General features: G+C 36.0%; 1 protein-coding gene across 1 annotated transcript in view; it reads right to left on the bottom strand.

Moving 5' to 3' along the window:
- LOC119157640 (transcription initiation factor TFIID subunit 4-like) overlaps positions 1 to 18,106 on the bottom strand; it is a 146,358-nt gene that overhangs the window by 71,405 nt on the left and 56,847 nt on the right. Inside the window, exons 11-12 of the mRNA XM_037408707.1 lie at positions 10,616 to 10,746; positions 8,560 to 8,685 (exon numbers count right to left, since the gene is read on the bottom strand). Coding sequence (XP_037264604.1) covers positions 8,560 to 8,685; positions 10,616 to 10,746 — 257 coding nt within the window. The remainder of the gene's footprint in view (positions 1 to 8,559; positions 8,686 to 10,615; positions 10,747 to 18,106) is intronic.

The following is an 18,106-nucleotide window of genomic DNA, read 5'->3' as shown; positions in this document are numbered from 1 at the left end:
GCTTCATCCTCCAACACTACCTACTAGTGATTTTGTGCCTGTTAGCCTAAAATGCAGTTTGACATGACAGTGTCTGGACTAAAGTAATGAGGAATTAAAATCTGTAGATAGCTAATGACCAAATTTCATGTTGTAGTTGTGCCAACCATGAAAGAAACTCCATCTTAACAAAGACTGAGATTCCTTCTAACTGCTGTGGCCAGACAAAAAGAAAAATGTAGACAATCTGATCTAGTTAACGTTTAAAGAAAAATAAGGCATTTCACAAAATACGTGGATCTGCTGGAGACCTGGGACTCTATTCAGTAAAACAATTACTAAAAATTTTATTGTATTTATACCTATTAGGTTAAAAACCAAATAAACAAAACAAAAAACCCCCCAAAACATTCAATGAGTTGTTTCCCTAGGAGATGGACTTAGATAAGTACGAACTGAACTGAATTAGGTCCTTGCTCTGTCATTTTGTGATGGCAGTTCAATCATCGTGTGCCTCAGTTTCTCCAGTATGATATATGGAAAATCATACTTAGCCCTTTCATGGGTTTTGATGATAAATTTATGAATGTACAACAAACTTCTATTGCCTTTTGAGTCTCACAGTGAAAGCAGTACAGAAATACAAAGTGTTGTTATACTACCGTATGAAGCTGAATCATTTGCCAAATGCAAAGTACAAGTTAAAAGCACTTCAGCTTAAGGAGAAAGCAGAGTGTCCTGGGAGAATCAAGCCGAGACTTCTAATATTGTTACCAAGTTTCTAGAAGAAAGTGATAGAATCCTGGAAAACACACCAGATCTACATTGTGTTTTGGGACATTGTACGAAAAATTAAAGCAACAGAAGCAAAATAACATTGTAATTTCCTGGAGTCCATAAGTGAAGAAAAAACTGAAAGTGCTACAGATCAAAACAAAAACACTCTTAGAAGTTGACAGTTTTTTCTCCTGAGACTGACCAAATAAAAGCAGAACTAGAGTTTAGAATAATCTGAAAAAGCAGATCCCAAAAGCAGATGATCTACTCTGTGTAACCCTCCAGCTCATTCACAATAAATAATAAACATTACTGCAGAGGTGAAAACAGGTGCTCAACTCCTGACTGAGACTAAATACAAGATTTTTTTTCAGTAATGAAGATTTAAAATAACCAGCTAATGTCAGCTACATAACCCCAGACTGAAGGTGAAGGTAGAACTAGCTTTACATTTAGAATGAAGCAATCAGTTTCTGGTTATTCCTTGAACCCACTCCCAACAGCCTATTCAAAGAGCGCAGGCTAGCTCTTGTTTCAAGCAAGTGCAATTCCAACATTACACTGGATATGTCATTACTGGTGTAAAGTAACACTAAAAAAGTCAAAGAATTTAACTGTCTTTTTCTGTTTCTTCTTGTGTTCAGATTTTAAAAAACCTACAATAGATTATTACAACTAAAATACCTTCCTGCTGACTACCATATCAGTTTGCAAATCAGTAAGTTTCAGAAACAAAATCATCAGCACATGGAGGCTAAAACATATTAAAGGAAAAGAAAACTTTATTAATCCTTCACTTTATTATCTAATGTAAATTATAAAAGCCACCTTCTTCAATGCTGATACAACACAGATTAAAGCAAACATAAGCAAATGAAAATGTCAAGCTTAACAGAGGTGCCTAGATAAGCTTTAAAAATGTCACTGGCTTCTCTTTACACTCCATTCCACATATGAACACCTTCTCTTGCTTCTGAAGAGTCTAAACAATTCTGCTGCAGCTCAGCCCTTTTAGTGCTTGTCTATATGTCACCATTTTTACTCCACAATTGTACCAATATTTTACACTTACTTTCATCAAGCTATTAACTAATCATTCCTAGGGTTTTATTTAAATTCCAGTTTAAATTTTTTTCTATGAAGACATCTCACATTTTTGGTTTTGTCTTCCTTTCTCCTTTCCCTCTAACATCCAAATCTTAACATGCTGCATCTCAGAGCTGTTCTGTGGAACACTTTTTTCCAAAACCTTTGAATGCACCAATGCCTCCTTCCTCTAAAGCTTTGGAAACACCTACCGATCACAGAATGCTAACTCAAATACTTGCAAGGAGTTTATCACAACTCCTTTCCCTTCCCCTCTCTATTCTTCTGTAAATAAAGAAAACTGGGTTTACGTAATATATTTTCACGTTGATGAATAAACACCTTTTGAAGCAAGCCAGCTTCCCATAGTAATTTTAGAGAAACCTAGGACTGATCCTAACCAGATAACATACTTTTAAATACATTCAATGCTGTCTCCTACTGAGACCTTACCAAACCAGGTTTATTAACATTTCTCCCAAACACAAGATATTTTATTAGACCAGACAGCCTGATATTTTAATTGTTAAGAATGAAAGCGCTTTCTGTCAGAGAACTTGCTACCTTATTTATCTGAAAACTGCATAAATCACATTACGTCTATGGAAACATTAGAATATCAAAGTATGAAAAGTAGCATATGTTAAATGTGTGTATTCAAAACACATTAGAAATACGGGGTTTCATTAACATGTTACCAAACTCCCTAATGTTCCAAACCTTAGCTTTTCCCCTTGCTTGTGTTAAGGAAGAATACCACAAAAATGGGCATCTAATTACACACGTAACAGCGCAGTTTTAAGAAGGAGATTTTGTATTTCATAGAACTGTCTTACATTAGAAAGCAACAGTATTTTTAAAATAATAAGGATATCTGTAACTCAGGTAATACCTAACTATATGCAACAAATTTTTGAAATTGGAGAATATTCTGTGACTATGCAGAAGGGCAGACTAACAGTCCTCCTGACATATTTAATTATGATAATTATGATAATTATTCAGTATTTTGTTGTAATTTGTAATGTCTGAGATGCACTGTTGTTACATTTTCGTCCCACTAACAAAAAAAGGTTTCTGTTAGATTTATAATAATTTTGAAGTCTCAGCTTGTTAAATCTGTGTTAGAAAATGTCTCACAGGGTCTCTCCTCCTAAATACATCTCCTGCGTTTAGCAACTTCTGATCCCAGTTAAGGCATTTACACAGCTTCTGTGAGCTCTACTCCCCTTTCCCAATACATACACTGGGAGTCTTTAATGCTTCAAATTCATCTTTTTTCATTAAATAAAGTTAGGAGTCACAACTGCAGGTGCTGTACTATTGAGAGCCACCGCTGTGCCAACAGTTTCAATTTTAAACCTATTTTTCCCCATTGATGACATTAGAACTTCACCCACGGCTGTACCAGCTTATAACTTTCACTTTTAATTAAAGAAATTAAATTGGCAACATGAAACACTTTGCTTTCACATTAGCTTTGTTAATAAAAAGTGAAAGTTAAAAGCAGCATAGCTGAGGGTAAAACCCTATTCAGAGCTACGACCACAGTGAGGTGGAATGCAAGAGTACAGGTCTAAAAAAAGATTTTATTTTAAAATCATTAAAATTGAAGTAACAAATTTCTGAAAATTCAGAAAACTATCTCAACACAATAATTCCCTCTTTGCTCTCCTCTCATCTGAAGTGAGTTATAAGTTTCCGTTCAGAGAGTGCTTCATCTCACAAAAAGCTGCATTACATCCACTGTACTTTCAGAAGAGAGGGAAAGGATTAATTTGGCATGACGACTGAACTCATGTCTGGCTCAAAGAGGTAGCCCCTTCAAGTAATCACAAGACACGTCTGCAAGGAAATCTGCACTGCCAAATTTCAATGATCACTCTCCAATAAAAAAGCCCTTCAGCCTATAGCACTATAAAAGTCTCTGTCATCTATAAATACTAATTAACTTTGCAAACAAAACTAAAGATAATTTTTCATTTACTTGCATAATTATTCTTTTTACAGAACAGATCTTACTCCTGTGATAGTCACATTTAAGACCCCAAAACCTGACAGGCTTCTGCTACTAATACAGAGCACTCAAAATAACAGACTAATAGAATGCATACATTGGAAATAAATTCTCAAAATTAATTTGATTATAAACAGGCATATAGCCTGTTTGAGCAGAGAAATTACCACAGTAATTTGAACATGATCCACTTTATTATAGACTATATCATAGAAGTATTATTCACTGATTTTCTGAAAATAAGGAAACCCCCAAGCTGTACCTCTTTACTGTAGAAAGCACCACTCTCCAAAAAACAATGGACAAATATACCCCACCCCCCCCCAAAAAAAATCAACTACAAACTCCTATTCCTCCTGCTGCCAGAAATATTTCCACTATCAGCCCAGAAACAGAACCTCATTCAATTTGACACACACAACCTGCATTTTCCAGGTTTTGGAAATAGCTATGAAAGCAGGAAGGTACACATCTTTTACTATAGCAAGAACTGTGCTTTGGTTTGGTTGTGGGGTTTTTTTGTTTTGTTTTGGTGTTTGGTTTTTTTTTTTTTTCCCAGAAAGTCCACACAACACACACCATGTCAAATGTAAAGGTAAATTCCTCAAGTGATTTTAGTCTGGCTTTTGACCTTTCTGCAGTCTTTCCTTAGCCCTTCTTGCAATTTCCCATACCAGTCACCAAAGACAAATTCAAAAAAATCTCTGCTTCTGCACACACGTGGAAACAACAGCCAGTGGGTTCTTACTGGGAAAACAAACGAGGGTGAAGAGTTGACTCTCCCAAATATTTCTTTTAAAGAGACTGCACTCTATGTTATGTGTTTACATACAAGATGGCCCCTCTTTGTGCCATTTTTATTTTACGCTGTTATTCATGTATCAGGAAGATAACCCAAAAGTAACAACAATCAGGCAGCTGCAGTCTCTCCCTGTACAGCTTCTGTATTTGACATTGTGTTTTCTTGATGTTCCAAAAGCAGCAGGTGACTGGATCTCACAGTTTTGGGGACCAATGTGTCTTTAAACACTTCTGTTATAAAAATAACTACCAGGAAGTAAATCAGAGAAATGCTTTGGGCCATACGTTCTAGGTTGGTATGCATACATTGTGGAATATGATGCAGAGATCCCTGAGGTACAAGAGATTGTGCTAGCTCCTGAAACAGTCTTGGTTTTAATTTTTAGGTTTTTAATTAAAAAAATATTTGTATGTTGCATTGCTACTATAGTATATCTTACGATTCTTCCTTTCCTGTCAAGTCTGTCTTTCCCCAAAACACCTCACTGGAATGCAAACATCAGTTAGTTCTTATTTTTCTAAGCTTGTGGTATGAAGTTTCTATTTCACAAGTATTTCCCAGGCATGGGACATAAGATTTTGTAACATTCTCCCATTTAACAAGTCAAATAATAGTACTATTTTGCTTTAAAGATACTCTTGTAGCTTCACAATTTTTAACTTGGATAGTGACTTTTTTTAGCATGTCAGAAATTTAAAATATTTTTTGAAACCTAACTTTTTCCCTTCTATCTCCCCATCTGATTTTGTCTCTTTTTTTCCCAAAAACATTTCCTGAAGCAAAACCAACCCCATGTGGGTGCTTACAAATTCTGCAGTCACTTTAACAACTGAAATTATGGTTGCAGATCAATCGGATCACTAGTGTCAAATATTTTCTTTTCTCCTTTTGAAGAAACCAACCCATTACCCAAAACCCAAAAACAAAAACCTGCAAACCTAAGAGTTTCTTTGATAATTATTTATATATCTTTCTTACCTCTCACTGAATTCTAATGCAACATTACCAAATTGGTTTCAAGGCTTTCCCAAAGACTCATGCTGAATCTCCTTTAATTTCAATCTATTCCTGCATTTTTCATCATCTTTTCAGCTGATTGTTTTGGTTTTGATTATTTAATACCATCCACTTCAGTGCCCAGAATGTTTCTGTCATTATCTTACTCTTGGTCATAACTTGGACTTTAGCTATTAACAAGGCTCCAAAGGGTAAATATTTAAAATAAAATTTTCACTGTGCCAGTAAAACCCGTTCAAACTTTTCCATACTAGACAGTAGATGAGGCGTGACTAGCAGGCAATTTTGAAACTTTCTTTAAAATTATTCAGCTGAGTAACCTTAAAAACATGTTGCAAAATAAATGACAAAACACATAGAAGAGATCACTCTGTTAATCTAAAAGGCACGTTAAGAAGCTGCAATTATAAAAAAAATACTCTGATTTTTAGATTTAAGCATCTATAGGAAAAAAAGCAGAAACAGAAATTTCATTTTAAAATCCCAAGTTTTCTAACCTTTAAAGACACTGTCAGAGTGACAAGGATGCCATGATCCAGGAAACAATGTCTTTGCGAAGCAGATATTTCAGTCTCAGGAGCCAGCTAAGTCATTACCCCCTTTGCAGACAAGTATCCATGCAGCAGGCCACAGACAGACATGAAATGGTTACTGATTTTTATCACTATTTATCAGGGCAGCTGGGGCAGATTTTAACTGTGTCCGTTTAATAACTGTGTCATTACAATTACTGCTTCCATTCCACAAAGACTTAGATCTCCTTAGACAACTAGGCAAGTTCATAAGAAAAAAAAAGAAAAACTAAATCCTGGGTAAGGTATTAGTACATAGGAATACAGAATAAAAACCTCAACAGTTATCACTGTTAACGTACACGGTGGTCTTGCATTTGAGCAGCAACCTAGAAGCTAAGGAAATCATGACATACCTATTATTTACAATAAGAAGTTGTAATCTGACCACATTTTTCCAAACTATGCCCTACATAAGTCTGTAATAGGGCGTCAATCCATCAGAACAGAATGGCTGACAGCCAGCTGAACACTCCACAAAGAAAAGATGCTATCATTTTAAGTTCGGTTCCAAATAGGCATTTACACTTAAATCGCAACATTGCATGAACACCTCCCAAAAGGTTCACAGTATCTTCAACTTCTCTTTCTAAACATGAATACTGATAAATCAGCATTGCTCTTCCATGGCTACTTTATGGCTTGGGTTTGATTTTTTAATGCCTTCATATATTCTTCTAGTAGACCATGTATTTATGCCAAGCTGTCTCCTATCACTTTCTGGTTATGAAGCTAATATATGCATTCATTATTTTCATTAAGTTCATTCCTTCAAATCAAGTAGAGAACTCTCTTATTATATTCGTTTGTTATAGAATTCTCTTAATTTGTTCTTTCTGTAATCTATAGGAATCAAACTTGTGGCTGATGTATTTATTTCCTAAATTTTTACTTCACAGGAGTTTGTATTATCCAAGACTAAAACAAAAAAACCCCAAACAACCTACCCAAAACCACAGAATATCAAATCATGAAGTAATTTAGGTTGGAAGTGACAACAGGAGGTCATCTAGCCCGACCTCAGACCAGTCTGCACAAGGGTTTGTGCAGTCAGGTAAATGTTTTTGAACTAATGACTACAAGCTACTGTATTTTTCTCAATGTCCATTAAAAAAAAAAAACAACAAACATAACAAACAAGCAGCAGGATACACAGAAAAGAAGACATGATTCATCAAGATGTATCCACTGAATGGAGAAAACAGAATTAAAAAAAAAAAATTTTTATTAAAAAAATAAACATTCAAAGAGTATTTATGTTATGTGGAAATTTGTGGAGTATTTAACAATGTGAACAACTGTAAGTTAAGAGTGAAAACATTACAGATAAAAGTAGCCAAGTTGAGAAACAAGTTTCTGAAATAATCAAGGGTGTTTTTTTTAAAAAAAAAATCTCTCAATTTGTGAACATTAATGGCACAAAACCAGGAGGCTGAGTGTTACAACTAAGCATTGTGTTATTTTATATAATATCTTCAGAATATACAATAAATAATTCAATACAAATGAAAATGCAATGAAAATTGAGATAACTAAAGCATAAACTTATTTGCAGTTAGATATGACATATATATAATACAATTAAATTTCCCATTAAAAACAGGAGATTTATCTGTACTTATATGCTCTAGAAACAATATTGTGTTAGTTTGTTCTATTGCATGTATGAAAATTTAGTCTTTGGAATTGAAGTTACAAAGGAACCTGTCCAGATGAACTGACAGTTAACTGAATAATATGGCAGTTATACAGAGGTAACCAGAACACCAAATGGGACACACAGTATTTAAGTTAAAATAAACAAGTGAACCAAACTGTTTAAAAAAAAAGAATAAAAAAATAGTCTAGAAACTCAAGCAGTAAAAAGCCTTAAAAAACTCAGGAAGTAGAGTAAAAAGCCTCAAAAATATCTGTAACAATTTACTGAATTGTGCTTGAATAGCAGAAGTGTAGGCTATGATTTTCAAATGGCACAGAAACCCTGGCATCTATTAAATTTCAAAGGCAATTGTGAAAGTTATTTCACCAAGTTATTTTGAAAATGTTAGCCATTGTCTCCTACATTCCCAAGAACTCATCAAATTCAGCACTGTATCTTGAAAATGCAGGATCATTCCAGCAGGTATGTCTGGAGTCATTAAAGACAGTATAGGATGACTTAATGAATTAAAGGTGTGATGACACAACAGTAGTATCTTTTTGTTATATAAAAAAAAATGTGTTTATGAAATAGATTTCACAAAATTCAGTAATTGTTTGAAGACTATGACTTGTTAAGTGGTTTAAAAACAACGGATTAGAACAGATACCTTGGCAGCCTTTAGCAAGATTTCTCTCTCTTGTTCATCTTTCCTTTGCTTTTCTAAACGCTCCAACTGTTCAAAAAACTTTAACTGTGATCGGACATCTGTAGCTTGTTCATACCATTCATCATCCTGTAAAATAAGAACAGTGTTCTACAAAAACATGCATTTTCATCAAGACTATGCATTTAAAGACAACCATAGGTGTTATACATTAAAATCTTTCCCTTGTCCTAACAATTTAAAAAATAAATTCCCTTTTTTTAAGCTCAGGGGAATGAAGCCAGCCCATGGTTAATAATGCAGCTAGAATCTGATTACTTAATATCTAAGCAAATGAAAAAACCCAAGGATTGATTATCAGCACCAGAGACATTGAAGAGTTAAAAAAAATAAAACCAACAGACTTGCTGATTAAAAACTCCTAATATGTTGAGCTTTATTACTGAACAATCATAGATATAGGATATAAGCCTGGTTATAAACTGCAGTTCCTGTATTTGTACTCATCTTCAACTAGGAACAGACATGATTAAGATGCAGCACTATAAAAGCATTAGAGCTAAAAATTAAGTTGAAAATACGCCTCTCATTACAAGTAAAATAGAACTTTATGACAGCTAAGAGTATGCAAGCTTTCCTAGAACCCAACAAACAGTAAGAATTTATGACACAAGCCACACAAGGAACACTCAGAATGTCAGTCAAAAAATAAGTTATCCATCTTACTTCCACCTCATTTATCTGCTTAATATTTTTCTTTTTTACTTAAATGCTACAAAATCAAAGAAAACCATGAACCAAGAAATATGCAGAAGACAATGAAAATGCTATGGTTCAGCCAGAGACAACACTGATTTTTTTCTAAGAATCTGCTAAGATATTATTTTAAATGCATCTTTGGCTTAACACAGACTGAATGAAGTGTCTTCTTCTCAGACACTGTTCTAGGGAGAAGGAATTTTAAACTGCTGAAGCTGAGGAAGAATATTCGAAAAAAACAAGGAGATTTTACTTTTAGTCAAATATAGTAGAATACATCCATCAATTGCAAGGAAAGATGTAAGTGTAGGTAAACACAGGCGTAGTGGCCTTTTTTAAATCAATTTTTCTATCGCAGTAATGTTGATTCTAGTCACAGATCCCAAAGATAATTTTCTTGCAAATACCACATACAGTTATCCAACTGTGACTCAGGTTTGGGAAACAGGTGGGCAAAGACACAGTCCAAAGCTGTTTGACCAGGCTTTCATTCAAGGAAAACAAAAATCGGCCCAAAACCAACCAAAAAACCAAACCAGAGCTATTAAATCTAAACACAGCTTACACACAACTATGGTTATTGCAATGTTGCTTTTACATGAGTTTAAAAACTATTATCATCTTACTCTTGAAGGTATTTCAAATTTAGCAATAAAGATGTTGGAATTATTCGAATTTCAAACTGGTTTGCAGATTCTTATTTAAATTTTCTCCCTGGTTTAAGTACCTAAATCGTTTAAATTTTCTTCAAGAATACAATCATTAAGAATGGAATCAGAATATCATTTTATCCTGAAATGTTCTTTTTAAACAGAATTGTCTAATTATAGTGAAGAATTTACAGATAAATTCTGTAGTTGATGGTTTAAGACAAACTGGTAGCTTTTGTAGAATATTAGTATTTCTCACAGCCAAGGACATGTAAAGTTACTATAGATTCTCACATATTGAAGCAATTTTTATCCAATCAATAGATACCTTGGTCAAAAAAGGAGACGTCAAGAATCAACAGTCTTAGTTGCAATCCATGAGCAGAAACAGCTTAACAGATGCTCCATGCTAGACACTTCAGCACAGAAGGATGAAAATATAATTCTACACACAAATTTTATCACAGAGGAGGGAGACAGATCTGAGAAGTGCTACTATCATCCCACCACTTTCCATTTGCTGAGGCAGATAAAGCCACAATTAAAAACACGCTTTGCAACAGAATGAACACAAAACACCTACTGTATGCTAAGAAAAAACGGCGTCACACTGCATTGTTCTGTTACAGTACCTTTCTTTGCAGACTTACTTTGTATGATTCCATTCGGTGCTGGGTTATCACTGTTACTTTTTCTATCACTGTTCTTAATCTGTTTTGTGTTGCATGGGAAATAAAAGTAACCACCTCAGCTGGCACATCAGTAATTCCTAGTTTTTTAGCTAAAGCAAAAAAACAAAACAAAACAGAATTAGCTTACCTCCCACAAAGAAAAACAAAACACACCAACAAAAAAACCCCAAACCAACACACAACCAAAAACCAAACAAAACCTCTAAAGAACATAAAGTCATAACTTCATTTTCCTGAACAGAAAAATCCATAACAACATTTATTTAGCTTTGGTGATATATTTATGACCCCATGAAAAGAGGTGTTACTACACTTTAAAGTTTGAAAATGAAATCAGAGCTTTTTTTTTACCACTTAGAAAGCATTTAAGAGCTTTACTGAAGTTGATCTTAGTATATTAAAACAAAGCATAATAGGGTATGAGACAATTTGAGTTCTCTCAGTTGTTCTACACAAGAAAAAGCAATTTCTTTATTTTCAGAAGCATTAGCGCAGATTAATTTGTCAATGAGATGAGGCTGCAGCCCAAAGCATACTGTTGCGTACTTTAGCTTACACTGTTGGCACACTACTGATAATAAAAATCCTTCAGAAAAAACCCCTATTAATTGAATATGAAGAAACAAAGTCATATTAACAACATCTTAAAAAAACAACATAGAAAAAACAAACCAAAAACAAAAAAACAAACCAAAAAAATTACTTAAAAACATCAGTTGTCCCCCAAACACTACTTAAAGACATTTGTAGTTTTTTGGACCTTTGATACTTTGTGCTGAGTTTATACAAAAAGGAAACACTCTACAGTCTAATGTACTGCTGTATTAAAAACAAAAGCACAGCAAATGGGTAACACTTAAGAATTCCTAAACTGATCAAAATAATTACTAAGTATTAGATATAAATTTGTAGAGATACATACTAATCTAAGGTACAGTCCCTACAAAGATGTATATATATGAGCAGCGCCAGCGGGTCAGTTTTCTGGCTAGAAAACTCTGTAAGCACACACAAATACACATGTATTTTATATAGTGAAAAATGAGTAGATGCATTTTGTATGGATTACTGGATTTGACCCACCATAAAAGAGTAAATACTCTGATTACACTGAATCAGTTTTCCACTGAATGATCACAGACTTTTAAAAACATCTGCGAGTATCTTAGTTTGTGATATATTAATTGGTATGCAAAAACAGTATGGGACATCTGTTTGATAATATTTTGGAAAGTGTTTCCTGAACAGCTAATTAGAAAAGTAGTCTTCATTTGCGGGAGGAGTCCCTGAGCAAACACAAACCTGAGAGGCTTAAGAAGGAGTGTGTGTTTTGTGAGGCATTCCTATCTTTTCCTGGCCAAATCCAAGAGCAAGAAACCATCACACGTCTAAAAAATGAAGACGAACAAGTGAGCAGCGGTCTTACATGGATGTATACTTCTGTTATTTTAATGATGTGATCTGAGACGAACTGGCAGCGTTCAGCATCACCCTGGGCTTCTGTCAGGGCCGGGCGGAGGCCGCTCAATCACAGCGCGGGCGGGCGGGCGCCACCCCCGCCGACAGGGGGCACTGCGGCTGCCAGGCCCCGCCCTCCGCCAGGCCCCGCCCCACCCCCCGCCCCCCGCTCCCCCCCGCGCCGATCCGCGGTAGCTACGGACATGCGCGCTGCACGCGCCGCGCCCGCGCTTGCCAGAGCACGGCTCTCCGTGTCATCTATTTCTGATATTAATTTTTTTTAGCGATTCTTTTGAAGTCGTTATCTCTTAAACAAACTTAAGCCATTGCCGACTCTGGATTGCACACGTTACCTGAAGGACTTCAGCAATAGGTATATACGCTTGTTAACTGATCTTCGCTTTATCGCTGAGAAAAAATTAAATCTTTCTTGGTGCCCAATTTGCCCTCTGTAATAGAGATGGAACTCTGCTGAAGTTGCTGAAAGCTGAACGTGTAATGGAAAGCCGACAGACGCATTAAGATCCCAGTGCTGCAACTGTTACTCATGCAAATTAAGTCCTTGAAGTCAGTCTGACTATTCATATTGGTAGCAGCTATTTGTGCAAGTCGGACATGCAATATCAAGACCTATTTAGGCATGCACCATTTTATTATGCAAAAATGTGTATGCAAAGCTATCAATAAAAAAAAAACAACCACCTAGTCTGAAAGATAAAACGCAAGTAAGAAGGGAAATTTAATTAACTAGTATCCAGAAAAGAGGTTTGAGATGGAAAATTCTGTCAACTATTCTAGGTTAAGGGTACGAATAAGTAATTGTTAAAATAATAATTCTTTGAATTTCAGCAGTGTAACTACAGCTACCCAACTTCCCTGAACACATGTGCACACACACAATCCTTTCATAATGAAGAACTATCACCATCTTGGTTTTTTCCACAATAAAGGTTTCCCTAATTTCAAAGACTTTTGTTCTAAGTAAATTCAACCATTACGTGGCTTGTTTCACCTATTCAACTCTTCAGAAATTCATCCATCATCGAAGGACCATTCCCTGAGCCACCTGGTTCCTAACAATTCTTGTCCTACATCCTTTTTACTGGCCTCTGCAATATCCCAGTAACCTTCTGCTCCTGAAAACCCTCAACACAGTATTCCCAAGCCCAGAAAACTACCTGGAGGCCAGTTATAAATTGAGTCCCTCAGGAATCTGTCCTGGGACTCACCTTTTAACACCTGTCTCAGTGACCTGGAGGGGGAGGCACGAATCACCCCCATCACGTTTGCAGATGGCACCACACTGAGTAGTGCAAAGGGAAGGGCTGCCAGCCAGAAGGACCCGATGAATGGGCCAACAGGACCTTTGTGACATTCAGTGACAAATGCAAAGTACTGCACCTGGGATGGACTAACTCTCTGCAACGATATGGGCTGGGGACTGCCTACCAGGGTTGCATCGCTGATGGAAAGCACACGAGTCAGTAGGCTAACTAGGATTCAGCAGCGCATCCTGGCAACAATGAAGACACAGCATAGTGGGTTGTATCGACAGCACAATGGTAGATCAAGAGTAACCAACACAACAAGGGACGCAATTAGTCCTCCTCACTCAGCCCACATCTAGAATACTGCAATCAGTTTTGGGGTACCCAGCACGATAATGACTTGGAAAAACCAGAGTCCAGTGAAAAGTCACTGAGATGGTTATGGGGTTGAAGCATATGACCTATATGAGAACCTCAGGGTTCTTTATCCTAGAGAAGGCTTAGGGAAGAGGTTATTGAGAGGATGGAGCCAGACTCTATTGAGGATCCCTGGAAGAAGCATCACACACCAGAACAGCAGAGGTTCTCACTGGATGTAGGGAAGAATTCTTCATTATGAAGATAATTAAGTACTGGAACACTTTGCACAAAAACATTGTGGATTCTCCCACTTTCCAAGTTTTTAAGACTCAGCCAGATGACGCCCTAAGCAACTCTGTCTGAATTTAATGTTGACACGGCACTGAGCAAGAGGTTGAAGTAGATGACCACTCAAGTTCTCTTCCAGCCTGAGTGACTCAATGATCCCTGTCCTCCTGCATAGCTCCAACATCCTCCCATATTCCTTATTATCGCAAAATACCCTTACTTCCCTCATACATCTAGAACCACCCCCTGGCATGTCTCCTAGTCCGTATCTGTCCAGCTTGCTAGCTGGGAACAGCCAGCTTGCTCTGAGGATAGCCTGGCCAGTTTGTACAAGAGTGCTGACCGGCAGCCAACCAAGACAGAAGAGCAAAGGAAAGAAAAAAACAGTTGATTTTCCCCTCAACATGGAGGGGCTATCTAGCTGCCAATTTATCAATGGACTCAAAAGTTACCTGAAGGGAGAGAGAAGGAAGGCAAACAGACTGTTCAGTCACTTAAGGCTAGCTTTCTTTGGAAACAGGCTAAGGAAGAAATAATACAAAACAAATTTCCCCAAAAATGAATTAGTGCCAAGAAACCAGACTACAAAAAGACAAAAAGATAAATTTTTTAAAAGTCAGCTTGTCATGCACAACATTCATCATGTGTGGAAGCATCATCGCGTCTTCCCTGTTCTAAATGACATTAGTCAAAATCTTGTTAGCATAGGATGTCACAAGCAGAGTGCATTCCAGGGCTGTATATTACATCAAGATTTGGCACAGTACTTAAATACTGGGACTGTATTTGGGGCAAGGATGGGAAAATTACCAATCTCATCTACACTTGGACAGGCTGGCCTAGTTATACTTTCATAAACAGCCATGCATACCACCTTACTGATCTGCTGACCTAAGAAGCTCTAGTAGTATTGTTTGGAGATCATCTTTTTTTGCTTTCTGTTACTCAGAGAAAACATCAAGTAGAAACTGAATCTTTGCAAAGGGCTGGAAACTGTTAATTTTCATATGTTTCTATACTAAAGTCTTAGGTTGTTTTTTTTCTTCACTGCTACATCTCCTCCTGAGTTTCATCCACTCGCATTTATAAAAAGCATACCGGAATTCTGTCTGCCATCAAAGGAAAATAATGCTGAACTCTAAAAAGGAAATTCCTGAGATATTCTTCCTAGTCTGCATAATTACTTTCCCCAGTTTTAATACAGAAAGGCTTCTCTTCCCTTTACAAGATTCCCCAGACTGATGATGATGATGCTGTGGGAAAAGAAATATATCATTTTAAGAAATGTGTACATAGACACATATATATTTTAAAATACTATACATCTTTGATCGTATCACAAAACACCAAAACACAAATATCCTCAATATAGTATTCATCTTTCTAACCAAGTCACTGGACAGTGGCTTCATCTACAGATATTTTTATTTAGGTCCTAGCATTCTGGATTCTGGTCTTAATTGCACCACCTGATCAGTGCAACAGTAAGTCATAATATATACACTTACATGCATACAGAAACACAAAACCCAAACATAAAATTAAGATTTAAAAAAAAAAAAATGTTTTATATCAACAGACTGCTATCATCTGTTTTTTATTTAAAAAAGTTGAACTTGTTTCTGACTTTTAGGTGATCTTCTTAATGTGCTTTAAGTTTGATAATGTGGCCATGTAAACTTGCAGCTTTGCAACCCAAATTCTGCATTTAAAGCAGTAAGGAGCCACACACTTAAAAGTAAAACATCAAGACATATGTAATTTGAAAAAAGTTGCTTGCTTTTAAATAATACATTTGTTAAATTTAGACATTTTTGATAACAAGTACATGCTATAAGTCTTTAAAATTACTTCAGCAATGTAATTCTGAACTTTTCCTAGAGCTATGATAAAAACATCACCAAGGATAACAACAAAAATGGTGCTGGAGCAAAGCAGTGCTCCAAGCTGTAATTATAACCATTTAACTCTCCACTTGAATTTGAGTTTTGGTATTTTTGAAGACACAACTAAGGTCACATTCTTCATGCAAATTTTCTTGCCATATCTATACTACATCAGAACTGTACAAGGCCATCAGGAATTGATGACCAGTTGCATGAACACTTCAATTCTTGGTGGCAAGACCAAATTTCAACACATCCTCAGAGGCATCAAATGCTATGAGAGCAGTCAGTTCTGTAACACCATCCTGTATTTAAAGTATAAGATAGCAAATTAATACCCCCCAAATAAGCAGATTTCTCATCTGCCAAGCATTTATAGAACAACACAATAAAGCCTGCCTGCTTATTAATTCTTATTTACATGTTTGGAAGCCTTAATAGCAAACCATGGTTCAATCGGCATTTCATAAAGATCTACAGTATACAAAACAGTATGCAAACGAAGTATAAGTGTTAGAATATTTTTGTTACAAATAAACTATATTCTATTTACAACTCTGAGATACTGCAGTAGAGGTTCTATAAAGTTAGAACTTATATACAAGTTCCAAAAACCTTGAGGGGAAAAAACATTCAGCAATATTATTCTGATATTGGCATATGTGTCACTAGCACAAGATTGTTTTTTACAAACATAAAAGCACCTAAACCTTGTCATTGAAAATTTTCAGGTCCCAAGAAGTGAAAATTCTGAAGAGTGCTATCATCTGCTTAGCTATCTGAAAGGTACTGGCTCTGCTGCACTTTAAAAGTTTAATTATATTTTATTGATCAAACAAACTGAAATAAATCGTAAGAAGAGTACTGCCCTATTTGAGAAGCAGAAGAAAAATACTATCTTTGCAGATAGGCTTTCAAACAATCAAAAACTTACTTTAATAATTTATACTTTAAGAGGACTGACAGGATTGAGATCAAAGATAAAAAAATTATTTGTAAAACATCAGGTCTGACTCTGATTATTGATGTGATAAATTATTGAGTGCCTGTATAAAATCTCTTTACGTTTACACTTAAAACAGAAAAACCTTGAAGAACTGGTTTTAAACAGTTAAACAGCATGTATTTAGGGCTTGAATTTGTCTTGTCCTTCAACAGAAACATGGAGAACACGCATAATGAGTTTCTATTTGCCCTAATCACAGGTCAGTCAGAAATGCTGAAAGCACTCTCTGCTATCATCTTAAAACCAGGAGCAACTTCTTAAACTTTAAGTTCTGTGCATGAAATACTGACCCAAGATGCAACTGGAACCAGATTTCTTAGGTCCAGGCCTCTTCTGCTGTTACAGCTGGCTTGCATACTAAAAGATGGAAATAAATCACAAAAGTCCATCTCCTTTCAGTCTGGGGCATAATTTGTTTAAACTTTTAAACTTCTTTCAACAGCATCAGAACTTCAGATCTAGAATAACGTAACAAAGATGCATCTGGTTGTGTCTACCTACCTCATCCCCACAGCACAGTAAGTACTAGGCTGTGCCTTGGATTGCATCTACAATTGCAGGCTCAAGCCCCCTTCCTCTTTTATCTCAACAGAACCACCACAGCTTTACATGCCTCAGTCCCTCTGCAATCTTTCCCATCAGGAAAAGCAAGGTATTGGTAAAACTAACACTTGAATTTCTGCAGCCTTCCAAACTATTCCTTAATAAATTCCATTCTTCCATTTCAACAGCATAAAGGAAAATGATGATTTTATAGTTCTGCTGTAGATGTCAGCAGTGAAACATTTTGAACTCCTTAATCTCTGTAAAATTACATGTAATTAAATACAACATGATCAGTTAAGTGGTCACTGTTCAAGACTTAAGCTATATAGGAACTTCTGGAAGAGTAACAGCTTAAAAAATTGGAGGAAAGTGGAGAGCATTTCACCTGCTAAAACTAGACAAGCAATATTGTATGTGCTAAAACACACCACCTGTGGTCTCTACAGAAAGCAGGTCATGAAATCAACAGAAAGCAATAGGTGCTTTGTCTCATACTATTTATATTATTAATTCTACATGGAGCAATAACATTTAGCTGTCAGGCTGACTAAACACAAGGGGGAAAACTCGAATGCAGTAAGGGCCTTTGGCATCCTGAGTAGCCAATTATTGAACTTACTTGTCCCAACCTAACCAG

The sequence above is a fragment of the Falco rusticolus genome, chromosome 15 (assembly GCF_015220075.1).
Source record: "Falco rusticolus isolate bFalRus1 chromosome 15, bFalRus1.pri, whole genome shotgun sequence".
Taxonomy (NCBI): domain Eukaryota; kingdom Metazoa; phylum Chordata; class Aves; order Falconiformes; family Falconidae; genus Falco; species Falco rusticolus.
This window is presented reverse-complemented; position numbering and strand designations above follow the sequence as displayed.